Source organism: Barbus barbus, assembly GCF_936440315.1.
Source record: "Barbus barbus genome assembly, chromosome: 21".
NCBI classification, from domain to species: Eukaryota; Metazoa; Chordata; class Actinopteri; order Cypriniformes; family Cyprinidae; genus Barbus; species Barbus barbus.
In genome coordinates this window covers 26,283,866-26,297,318 of record NC_136749.1, presented here as the reverse complement: position 1 = coordinate 26,297,318, position 13,453 = coordinate 26,283,866, and the positions used below count along the sequence as shown (strand labels likewise).

The 13,453-nt window shown below is 34.5% G+C and overlaps 1 protein-coding gene across 1 annotated transcript in view; it reads right to left on the bottom strand.

Annotated features, from left to right (window-relative positions):
* The window catches only part of syngap1b (synaptic Ras GTPase activating protein 1b), an 88,459-nt gene extending 82,064 nt beyond the window's left edge, over window positions 1-6,395 (bottom strand). The window contains 1 exon segment of the mRNA XM_079444231.1: window positions 6,363-6,395. Within this exon segment, the coding sequence (XP_079300357.1) occupies window positions 6,363-6,380 (18 nt within the window). The 5' untranslated portion in view covers window positions 6,381-6,395.
* Window positions 6,396-13,453: the final 7,058 nt, after the last annotated feature.

Genomic DNA, 13,453 nt, shown 5'->3' with positions numbered 1-13,453 from the left:
CAAAATAGAAACAAATGTAAATAACATATACAACGTAACTAATTTGCGTGCACTTCAAATCAGTAACAATGCATATAAAATGTGCTATAAATGTAAACATATGAAAACCTAACAAATAAAAAATAATATTGTTTGTTTGTGTGATTTATTATGATCCATCATTATACTGAAACCAATGAATATAAATGATAAAATAAACTTAAATACAGAGTATTCCTAAATGTATATCCTTCGTGTAAATGTATGCATGTTGACGTGTGTGCCTGTGTGTGCGCGTGTATGCATCCACATTACCGCTCGTGTGCGGCCACCATTCAGGCCGTCACAGATACTAAAAATGTATTTGTTCAAAAGTTATAAGCCATGAACCGAACCAACCAGCTACAAGGAGAATCACAACACTACAAACATTGATTAGAAGCAAAGAAATATTTGAAAATCAGGCAAAAAGACAAAGAAGACTGTGAACTTTAATGAGGGAAAGAACTACAATCCCATGAAGCACTGCAAATGGCATTACCAAAATGAAAACAATAGATAAATATAAAACAACTGATAACAAATATATTAAAACATTAAAACAACTGAAATATATTAATTATATCTTATATATATATATATACACACACACACATATATTTTGTTTCTTTGTTTAAGATGTTTAGAGAATTCATGAACAGATTAGAAAGTTCTTATGAACATTAGATTTTTTTTAAATACTGTTTCTGTCATTAAATAAATAAAAAAACTAATTGCAATTTTTTTTCTCTCCATTCTGAGAAAAAAAAGAATTGCAAGATTTTTACAGTCAGTTTACATCTCATATTCATACATCTTGAATTTTAAATTGACATTTCTCACTTTTTTGTGTGTCTGTGTGTGTGTTTTGTTTTGTCCACGAAATAAAAAATAAAAATAAAAGGTAATTGTGACAGATTGAGATTTTTGTTTTTAATATCTATTTTTTTTATTTTATTATTATTCTCAGAAAAAGTCAGAATTGTGACATATAAAATCTAAATGACCACAGAATTAGTGAGAATTACCTTATTTATTTATTTATTTTCCATGGTGAAAATGGGCTTCCATAAGATTTTTTTTCTTCCGGAACACGACTGTTACACTCTATAAAAGGTACACAGTATTTAAAACAGGAAGCATTTGGGGCGGGACTATCTCTTTGTCTAACCAATAGCAGATAGGCGGCATCCTACAGTGATTATGTGTTGGTTTCACCTTTAAAATTTTCAACTTTGGGACCTGTCTCAGGACTTCAGCATTTAGCATTTAGCGTCTAGCTGTTTTGATCCCAAGAGCATTTTCTGTGTGTATCCCCATAATTCTGAGCAGGGCTCAGGCTTGGCAAACGCATTCATGCTGCGCTGTAGGGGGGTTTGCCATATGTCAGCGCAGCCGAAACCGGCCCAGCTGTGTGATGGGGCAGGTGAGGGAGGAAACGGGGAGGAGAGCAGCAGGTGTGCGGTCCGTTCTGTCCTAATGGTGCGCTAATAGATCACAGCCCAACCTGACAGCACCCCGCCGGCAGCCCGACCGACCCTGAACCTCAACTGACTCCGTTGGCATCCTGCTCCATCCCGGATCTGCCCCGCGAACACCATGACAGCACTGCAAAACGGCAAAGCTAAAGAGAAGGATGAGATCTGTCTGCTTTTATCAACATCACATCACTGTCAGGTTCCAGCTGCTCTGGTAATAAATGACACAAGATGATTTTCACTGAAGACACCAGCTACGGGTTATATCCTGATCCTGAGAACGCCATACCTGAGATATATTATCTCCTGTTACATTTTACTGTGCAATCATTGAATTATGGATAGAAACTACAGTCAGATGTGGCAGTTGAAAGATACGGATAGATGGATGTGCTGCTTTCTAATTCTCCACCTACAACAAAATGGCAGAGAAAACTGTCCGATCTGTTAACAAAGCAACTCTACTCTACTTTTTGTGACATAAAAGTGTGAAAAAGTCCAAAAATCCAAACTACGTGATTTTTTTTATAGTGAATAGTTACAAAAAGGAAGACATTTTTAGAACTTTGTTAGTGCCTTTTTAGTGTTGGTGTTCAAATTTGTGTTCATTTTTAATTTTACATTTGAGGCTAAAAATGCTCTCCTAAAAGTCGCCAAAAAGTTTTAAAACATTATAATGTATGGTGTTTCCTTTCCTACCTGTGACTAGCAACAGCAACTAAAACCTATTTTAGAGAAAGAATAAACCTTTCATATTAATTCCGAATGTAAAATCCCATTCATATCCTCCATAATTGATTTTTAAAGGGTTAGTTCACCCCAAAATTAACATTCTGTCATTAATTACTCACCCTCATGTCGTTCTAAACCCTTAAGACCTTCATTCATCTTCGGAACACAAATTAAGAGGTTTTTGATGAAATCGGAGAGCTATCGGGCCCTTCATTGACAGCAACACAACTGAAATGTTCCCAGGTCCAGAAACGTAGTAAATACATAAGTAAAACAGTCCATGTGACATCAGTGGCTTAACTTCAGTTTTGCGACGCCACGAGAATACTTTTTTTTTTGCGCAAAGAAAACAAAAATAACAATTTACTCAACCATGCTTCTCCCCCGAGTTATATCTTCCGCCATTTTTGCAATACACATAAAATATATTGTTTCTATATACAAAATCAACAGTTTTAAATCAACAGTTTTATATTTCTCCATCGTTTTCAATTTGATTATATCATTTGCCATGCTTTTTTAGTTCTTTCGCTCATTAAAAGCTTTGAGTACACAATTTTGTAACCTTGTCTTGTCAATGTTTGTAATGTTGTGATTCTCCTTGTAGCTGATTGGTTTGGTTCATTGCTATACTTCTGGAACCAATGCAACTGTGGACAGCCACTGTTGTGCTCTACAGAAAAGAAAACCATTTCATGAGTTTCATATTTTCACGTGACAGATCCCATGAATCCATTACATAATCTTTTCAAACAGACTCCCACAATGCTAACATCTCTTTCTGAAGACTTGTCATGTTCTGTCACAGCATCGGCTGTGAGCGAAGCCTCTCTGTTGACTGTGTCCATACTAATTAATTTATTTACTGTGACATCTTTGAACAGCGCGATGCAAGCAGCCACAGAGAGCGATTTGGTGAGCGCATGATTCCATTGCCTGATTCCTGGGGCAGCTAGAAGAATGGCTGCCGCCCACTCACAGCCAGAGAAACCTTGCTCTGGGCCTATTGCGTAACACCGTGTCACGGTGGCACGGATCTGCACGAGGACCATTAATCTGCGCGCTGGCGCACAGAGCGTGTGTGAAGTCGGACGTGGGCCACTGTCACCCCACATCAATTAGCATCTAATCACGTCAGCAAATCACTCCTGACTCTCTCACTCCCTCTAAAGGCTGTTTCTGAACACAGCAACAAGTCACTATGTTTATTTTTAATCATCCATGTTACTTTAATCTACCTGAATTTGATTCTCGTTCAATATGAATTTCTGTGACAAATCAAAGTGGCTGTAAATTAGTCAATTAAATATTTAAAACAAGTATTTAAAATGTTTTATAAAGGTTGTTAAAGTTATAAATATAAAAAAATATCAAAATATTATGTGCATTTCAGATTTTTTTTTTTTTTTTGGAAAAGTGGTACATTGACGGGGTGTTAAATATTATAAAAGGTAATGTTTTTTTTTATAAAATCCACACATTATATAATAAAATAGACATAAAACACATTTCTATATATATTTACTTTTACATATTACATTTATTATTATTAATACATATTAACAATGTTAATATTAGTATTAATCTACATTTTATATATTTTAAAATATAATAAAATTTAAATATTAAGTGAAACATTTAAAAAAACTTCAACAAAATAACATCAAAATTATGAAAACTTTAACTAAAATTAAAATTAAAACCTAAAATATAGTATAGTATAATATAATATATATTGATTTTATAATGTATTGCTATTGTTTTATTATTTTTATCATTTAATTATTACTATTATTTATTATTTACTTGTTTTATAATTATTTATTTTTAAAGAAAGTCCTATACATTTTACATAGCAAACAAAACAGATACCTGTTGTTAACTAAAATTAAAACTATTAAAAATCATTTTAGTTAACTGAAATTGAGCAGAAATAAAATAAATATTAGGTGAAACACTTAAACATAAAAACAAAAAAAATACTAAAAATGACAAAAGCACATAGCAAAAATTAAAAAGCTAAATCAAAAGATTATGAAATACTATAATAATAGAAAAATTATACAAAAAAATACTTGTAGTTTACTTTACTTTAGTCATTTAGCAGACGCTTTTATCCAAAGCGACTTACAAATAAGAAAAAGTAACTAAAACTAAAAGTTAACCCTCTGTAAAAACTCTATACACACCCATTTAAGAAAATACAGAAATTAAATAAAATTGACAAATGCATACAACAACAACAACATTTCAATAGTAAACATATAAAGGAAAAAAATAAAATAAAAATAAAAAGCGATACTTAAAATAAATAATACATTATTTAAAATTAATTTAAAATTAAATTATAAATTTATAATAAATTTAAAAATATTATTATAAATAAATACTTTACATAAAACACCCAATTTGTATATTATACACTAGTACAGTCATTAATTTATGGTATATAAATTTTGTTGTTAAGTGAGGGCAGAATAAACAGAATTTAGTGGCCTCAGTCATCAACACCTCCTGAAAACATTCAGTGACAAACATGTCCTGCTGTGGATTCACAGAGTGCAGTGTCTGCATGGAGGAGACGCTTGTCATTCACTACAGGACCCGAATGAAGACCCTTCACACACACAAACAGCACTGCAACTGTCCCCTGCAACAGATGAATGACAACCATGAATATTTCATGGTGCTCATCTTCACAGAGGTGACAGCCATTAGCCCGTCACTACTGATTCACATCTATTCAAAGTGTGGCCTTATCGGAACACGCAACAAAATGGTGCAATTAGACGGGACGGTGTGTCTGATTAATGAGCCTCTCAGCGCTCTGCAGCACTAGCTGCTGTACAGGTCAGTCAGTGTGTTCATTACGAACACAGCACTGCATAGGCTGACTTCCTCTAGGTACAGTCAGATTAGACTTTAAGAATGCCAATTTATTTTACACGAATATGGGCAGCAGGATATGATCAGGGCCATCATGCACCTATTTCTTGAGGGAGCACTAATCCTGGCTCACTGTGCCCCTAGTAAGATGAAGGGGAAATATTCTTAATAGCTTCTGTAAGATGTGCTACTGTAGAGATAAAGTTTAAATTAATTCATGTTTACTGCCCACAACAAGCAAATTGCATCTGAACTTCTATACTAGTAATCATCTCATTTTCAATATGTTTATGTGTACACACACACACACACACACAACACATATATGTATGTAATGTATATGTAAACACACAAAATATATAGTTATTTTTAAAATTATTTATTATATTAACAAGTAACAATTCCTAATTTATTAATAAATATAATAATAATTATTATATAATACATATTAATATAATATATTTAATATATATATATATTATATTAATATAATATAATTAATATATATATATACATATATACTGTATATACACACACACACACACACACACATATATATATATAACAACAATATATAGCTGAATAATATTTTTATTATTTATGTGTATGTGTTTATATATAAAAACCAAGTTTTAATAATATACGTTCAAAAATATTATTAATAAAAATATATTAGTAAATGATTTATTAAATAGGTATATTGTTGCCACTGTTCTGTCTATTGTTGTTATATTAGGTACACAATGACAGCAATCATAATAATAATTAATTTTATATAATGTTCTCTAGATATCTGTAATGTTATATTTGCCATTAAAAAATAAACAAACCTCAAATTCATAATTTTTCAGACTTTGGATGAAATCAGACATCGAAACTTTATAATGTAGAGTAGAAAGATGCATAACCATTACATACTTCTGTAACCTGTCACAAAAGGGAAATGGAAAAAATAAAACCTGGTATTATCTAATCAGACCACAGATAATTAACAAACTGCTAATAATGCCCAAGACTCATATGCACGCCAACATAATTCTTAATACTTACGAGTTACAACACTCCCAGACTCCTGATGCAAATCAACTAAAGAATATAGACAAACAAAATATGTTTTGAGCTGTGGAAAGTCTGAAATAAAGACCCTCGTGTAAACTGGCGGTAAAATGACCCCCTAGCACACAAACTGTAGAAAGGAACGTGTTGGAAAGGAAGTGCTTGATTATGTGTGATTGGAGCTGCCAGTACCTCCTCCTGGTCCAACATGTAGAGCTGATTTCCACTGATCACACACAGACGAGGATTCCAGTCGGGTTGCTCGTAGGAGGGAGCAGCAGCAAAGGAGGGCTGGTGTCGGAAGGAGGGGGGGGCAGCATACCTCGCATCTGGGACAGGAGGAGGAGAGGAGGAGAGGAGAAAGGGTAAGGGACTGCATGTCAATAATAAAAATGCAAGACAAAACTACGCCGTTATTCCAGCTAATTCAAAGTCTAGAAGCAGATTTAACCTGAACTTACAACATTTGACCAGTATGTGGCGCTATTACCAAACATTCATCCACAAAGTTTGAAAAATCTATACCTCATAAATCGCTTGGAATAAAACTGTCTTCCATAATGGATAAATGGAAGTTTAATTTGATAATGCAAAAGCTTTGCCACATAACGATAACGTAATTTCATGTCTGGCATTTTTACAGTGAAATTCATCAATGCACTACAGGAAAATGGAAATATTTTAAATTGTACTTTAATCATGACCACGACTTCTGATGCTGGCTGGCTGGCTATTTATACATATATTTGTCAAGCTTTCATGCTTTGGGTTGCCAGATGTCTAAATACCGCAAGGGACCTAAAAGGGATAGTTCACGCAAAAATGAACATTCTGTCATTAATAACTCACCCTCATGTCGTTCCAAACTCCTAAGACCTTTGTTCATTTTAGGAACATAAATATTTTTTAATGACATCCTAGCTTTCTGACGCTGCATAGACAGCAACGCAATGCATTGTGGTACTCTTGTGAATAGCAGCGGAAATTGACCCAGAAGAGAATGAAAACACTGAATAAAGTTTTTTGCTTTGAGCACAAAAAGTATTCTCATAGCTTCATAACATTACGGTTGAACTGCTGATGTCACATGGACTATTTTAACGACGTCCTTACCACCTTTCTGGGTCAAAATGTTTCAGTTGTATTGCTGTCTATGGAGAGTCAGAAAGCTCTCGGATTTCATTAAAATAGCTTAATTTGTGTTCTGAAGATGAATGGGTCCTACGGGTTTGAAACAACATAAGGGTGAGTAATTAAATTACAGAATTAAATTTTTTGGGTGAACTAACCCTTTAAATATATTTCTGCCTAGTGTTTTATTTCATTTTGTCAACCTGGCAACCTTTCACAAACACTCTCTCCACTGCAAAAACCAAAAACCAAAAAAAAAAACATTGTACTGTTTTCGCATTTGAGAGAAGTTTTACCAGTTTGCATAATGGGAGTGTGTTGATGTATCATAGATACACATACCGTAGTAAATCAGGATGAGGAAAAATATAACTCTCATGTGAGTTGACATTTTCTAGATTTATTCTTTAACCATTATCATTATTATTATGCATTATCATTGTTATAATGCAGCGCTATTTAATAATTTGAGCAGATTTGTATCAAATTTAGGGGGAGAAAAAAGCTGTAGGATGACTTTCTGAAGATGTATGAATATTAATTAATATCGAATGACTTCAGGTCAAAAGTCAAAAAAGTTTCTGAAGTAAGAAAAAAATATATATTGTTATATTTTCTTTTTAAACATATTTTTAGAATATATTTTAGTATTCTTTGATGAACAGCAAGTCCAAAAGATCAGCATTCATTGCAAATAGAAATATTATAAATGTCTTCACTGTCACTTCTGATTAATTCTAGCACGTCCTTACTGAATAAACATTAATTTCTTAACAAAAAAAAAGTACTAATCCTATGGTACTGTATTTCAATCAAAATTCGTCAAACCCAGTATGAACTGTTTTGCACAAGTGCTCATAATATCAACCTACAACATTTTTTTAAACAATACAGCCAGTAAATGGTCTGTCCGTGGGCCAACATTAACGTCAGGGTCAAATCTTCTGGTCAAATTGAAACTCACACTCTCCCCAATCAGTGCACCACATTTTCCATTTTTTTACCATATGGTTCTATGGACTGTCATAGACTCCAGCCAAAAACATTCAAAAAAAAAAACAACAAGACACAATATGTGCCTAAGAACCTTTGGTGCTTGGCCTCTAATAAACATAGCGAACACAGCTTTACTCAAACATAAACAATACATGTGAGCTACATTTTTATCCAGCATTGAACCTTACAGACAGTCTTTCTCTTCAGACTGTAAACGTATAACTCATGTGCAGACTTTGATATTGATGGCACTGTGGTTTTATCAGGTTTTAAATCGAGCTGTAAAGCTGTCACACATTCAGCTCTGGCCCTGTCAGCCAAGGCGAAAACAATAAAGCGATTACTATGGCCTTTGACTTTTTACTTCATCCCTATTCTTCTATAAAACACACGACTGGACGAGCCTCCCACTCTTTCGCTCCAAAAACTACAGTCGATATTCTGCCCCAGTGTCCTCTCGTTCCATGAGCTCCTTCCCTCTGAACCTCCAGCCGATCAGAAACAGCCTTGACATATGGTGGCAGCATCAGAGGGATGCTGGACCGGCACAGGACACTTCTGTCCAGGCTCACACACACATTTGTCAGATTTCCTCCAGAACAACAGGGAAAGGCACTCACAAAACAGATCACTGGACTTAAGCAGCCGTATGTTTGCAAGAATTTATGCACAGACAATTGGACGTTTCTTTTTTCTGCTTTCCATTTGTTGGAGCTAGTGGAAAAACATCTTCAGAAAATGGGTAATAAAGTCCAGTTGATTTTAAATGAGCTTGAGCACAAGTGAAGTCCTAACAGCTAGATATCTTTTAGATTGAAGTGTCATTTAGTATGAAAGGATTTCTTAATATTTTTAATTAATGCTTTTATTTCTCATTTACATTTTAGTTAAAGTTGTGCGAGTGCGCATGTGTGTGTGTGTATGTGTGTGTGTGTGTGTATATATATATATATATATATATACTGTATGTGTGTGTAGTTTTGTTATTTCATTTTTGTTTCAGTTTTAGTTATTTCAGTACAAAAATATTATCATGGCAATTAGCTGAAATACAATGTTTTTTATATTTTATTTCAGTTTACATTTACTTTATTTCAAGTAATGAAAATGTCTTCTATGGTTTTATTTTTAGTTTTCGTTAACTATAATAACCCTGTTTGTTAGTGATTGTCTGAGGCTATATATATATTTTTTTTTTAAGAAATAAATGCTCTTTTTAAAAAAAAAAAAATAGACTTGTATAACGTTACAAAAATTTCAAATAAATGCTGTTCTTTTGAAGTTTTTATTAATCATAGAATCTTTTAAAATAAAGTATCAGTTTCCATAAAATATTAAGCAGCACTATTTGCAAATTATTAGAATGATTTCGGAAAGATCCTATGACACTGAGGACTGAAAATTCAGCTTTGTATCACAGAAATAAATTACATTTTAAAATATTTAAAGACAGAAAACAGTTACTTTAAATTGGAATATTTCACAATAATACCGTTTTACTGTATTTTTGATCAAACAAATACAGCCTTGGTGACCAAAAGAAAACTTAAAGAATAAAAAAGAATAAAACATAGCTAACACCAAAATAAAATGTGATTCATTTGATTCAACATATGAGACTAAGTAATGACAGAATTTCCATTTTAAGATGAACTATTCCTTTAACAAGACAGCAGGCCACAAAATGACTCAAACAAAAACAGCAAACACAGTACTATGCCGCTGCTCTGAGCCGTATCCCCACCGCTGGGCCGTACAACACACTCACTACAGTGCGCTGGGCTCCCCGCTTGACAGTAAGCCAGCTGAAATCTTTTCCGCCATGGAAATAACCTGTCACATCCAGCTCCATCCTGACAAGAAGTCCTGGAGAGCTGGAGGAGCTGCCCAGCGCTGCCCTGTTCAATGGCACTCTCCACCGTCATGTAAGAAACTGCTCATGACAACAACTAAAGAGATTGAATATGAAATGATTTAGTTGCAGGGAATATGTAGTGACTTTATGCCAACTTAACACAAGGTACAATATGTTAGTGTTTATCCAAAGCAGTAAAGCTAAAGAGAACTACCTCCGTTTTATTTACCTTTTGTTTACCATTTTATCATTTACACATGTCTGTCAGGACAAGCTGAGACACTAAATATGGACTGAATATTGAGAACTAGGAGTGACACAAAATAAAATGAATGAATCAGTTATCATCACATCACTTGCTCATCAATGGCTCCTCTGCAGTGAATGGGTGCCGTCAGAATGAGAGTCCAAACAGCTGATGAAAACATCACAATAATCCACAAGTAATGCAAACGACTCCAGGCCATCAGTTAAAATCTTGAGAAGTGAAAAGTGAAAATCCGACACGTCCACACTAATCCATTTTCATTTGGAAATTAATATTTTTCTCTCCGTTTTGGCCTTCCATCCACACTGAGACAGCACTTTCGTCAACGCAAACGAAGCTTTTTGGAAATGCTCTCCAAAGTGGATAAATTGGAAAATGCCGTTTTTGAAAACGATGACATGCTTAGTCATGTGACCCATGTAAGAACCATATATGGCTCGAGAGCCTATGGTTTCAGAACAGACTGTGTAATTTCAGTCAGTCGAGCAAAACACACGCAACCCATAGCAACGCCTCAGACTGACAGATATGTAAAAATAAACAGGAATTTCCCGACTTTTGAGCGATTAGTTACCGTTTTGTACACATTATCATGTTAATTAGAATTCATATGCATTTTGTTTCATTGATCACAATATCATTGATATTTGTCTGACAGGGGCACTTTTGAATAATTTTGAAAAAAGGAGCCCCTGAGGAACTACACATCCCTGTTCAGGTGCCACAGAACACGCGTTATTTTACAGATTAAAAATAAAAGAGCAATAAAATATAAGGTAAGGTAGGCTAGTAAATAAGTGTAGAATAGCACTGTCTGTTTGCTTACGTGCGAGATGTTGAGAGATGTTCAGGCAGATGAAAAGCGTTTGGTTAATGGTGAATATTGTCCTATCGTGCGTCCTGTTGTCGGAATGCATTTTCAAATCCACAATGACTTAAACTATATTCATCGCGGGGTATTTAATGAAAATGCAATTGAAACGTCATATATGTAAGTATCAATGCATTTAAGAAAAATAAAAGATATTTAAATCACCATTTTGCTACCCTTTTGCTGCACCTTTGGCTCAGAATGCATTTTGAAACTCGCACTGCATTTTGCTACAATTATCATGCGGTATCACAATGAAAATGCAATCCCAAGTGTCCTACCCCTAAGTCTAAATGCATTTAGGAAAAACAGCATTTAAATGATCATTTTGCTAGTTTTTGCTTGGACATGTTAAACATATCTAATCAATTTGGGTAATACATTTTCATTTTAATATTGCAACTTTTAAATCTTTAAAAATGTTTTTAATTTGCATATTAAAACTAGTGTAGAAAAAGGCAAATTTAAATGATACAATTGAATTTTCATTGTGCAATAAATGTTGCACATATGGAATGGGAAAATGTCAATTTAAATACAGAAATACATTGTCTTTTTACATATTGCATTGCCATTTTGCATATTACATTTCAAACTGAATTTATCTACACATATGCTTCCATACTCAGTGAGCTTTTATGAGGTTTTACACATGCGCAGTAGTTTAATTTAATGTTTTCCGACGTTTCAGTGTGGATGAGAAACTTTTGGAAAACGCTAATGTGGATGGAGAGCATTTTAAAACATTAATGGCCCAAGACATTTTAAATGCACTTCTGGTTCCAAAACAGTCGATAATCCATAATAACACTTTAGAAAAGTCCATCTGCTGTTGTCCTCTCACATCAAAATCCACAGATATATTTGTTTAGAACCATTTTGACTGTTTTTGCTTTTAAATAGATCTGTGCATATTTCTCTCCTGATTCAGACGAGACAACTGGAGAAAGCAATATTATGGATACTTCAGCCGAAAGCAATGGTTTAAATTTAAAATGCCTTGATGGATTTATTTTCTAATATGTAGCTTTTCAAGATGACAAGATGTTAATTGATGGACTGGAGTGATGTGGATTATTGTGATGCTTTTATTAGCTGTTTTGGAATCTCATTCTGACGGCACCCATTCACTGCAGAGGATCCTTTGGTGAGCAAGTGATGTAACGCTAAATTTGTTCTGATGAACAAACAAGCTCATCCACATCTCTGTTGGCCTGAGGGTGAGTAAATATTCAGCTATTTTAAATTTTTGGGTGAACTATTCTTTGATGTGCCCACGGTTAACGATTTCTGAATGACCCAGTTTGGAATGAACGTTCTGAATGAACTAGGAAAGAGGCTCTGGGTTGTAAGAGTGCAGTAATTTCTTCAGTAACATGCATTCTTTCAGCACATGCACCACCTCTGACATTACAGACACAAACGCTGCAGGCGCCTCTTCATGTTCTCCATCACAAGCGCTGGGTGTCATTGGTTAGCACACTTCTGCGAGGGTGTTACTACTCTTTCGTGGGCTGTGGGTGCTGATGTGTGCCGTGCACATGAGGATCAGGCCGTGGATGGGTCAGTCTCACATTGTCATTACGCAGCCCAACAGGAGAAACACTGATTATTCACATGCTGCACTCCAAACAGAGCTAAAAATAAATCACACAGTATCTCCAGATGCCCCAGGCAGGCATGCACAGAAAAGAGAGTAGATGCAAGTTTATCATATCTGTGTTGCATTAGCAGATGTCAATAGTCTGTTTTACAGTAGGCTGAAAGGTCGTGCTTTGATGCATGCACAAAAGCATTTCTGTGTCCATGTACCGTGATGGACATGTGACCTTACATCATAATGGACTTTAAAAGGCAGGAATGTGTCATCCAGCAGTAGCAGGAACCGAATGTTATTTCTCAGAGGATGCTCTAAAATAGCTCTGGAGATTTACATGTTGGCTTTATCTCAGATCTTTCTCCTGAAGCTCATTTGGAGATGTACAAATTAATACAAATAGGCAATATTTAACATACGTTTCCTATGAAGATTTTTGACGGAATAGAAACTTCTAAAAGTAAAAGTGCTTTAAATAATCTCTCCAAAAGCTCACCGTCCAAAGATATCTCAGCCAATCAGATGCCAGCAAACACAAAAAATGATTGACGGGTTGAGAACGTTC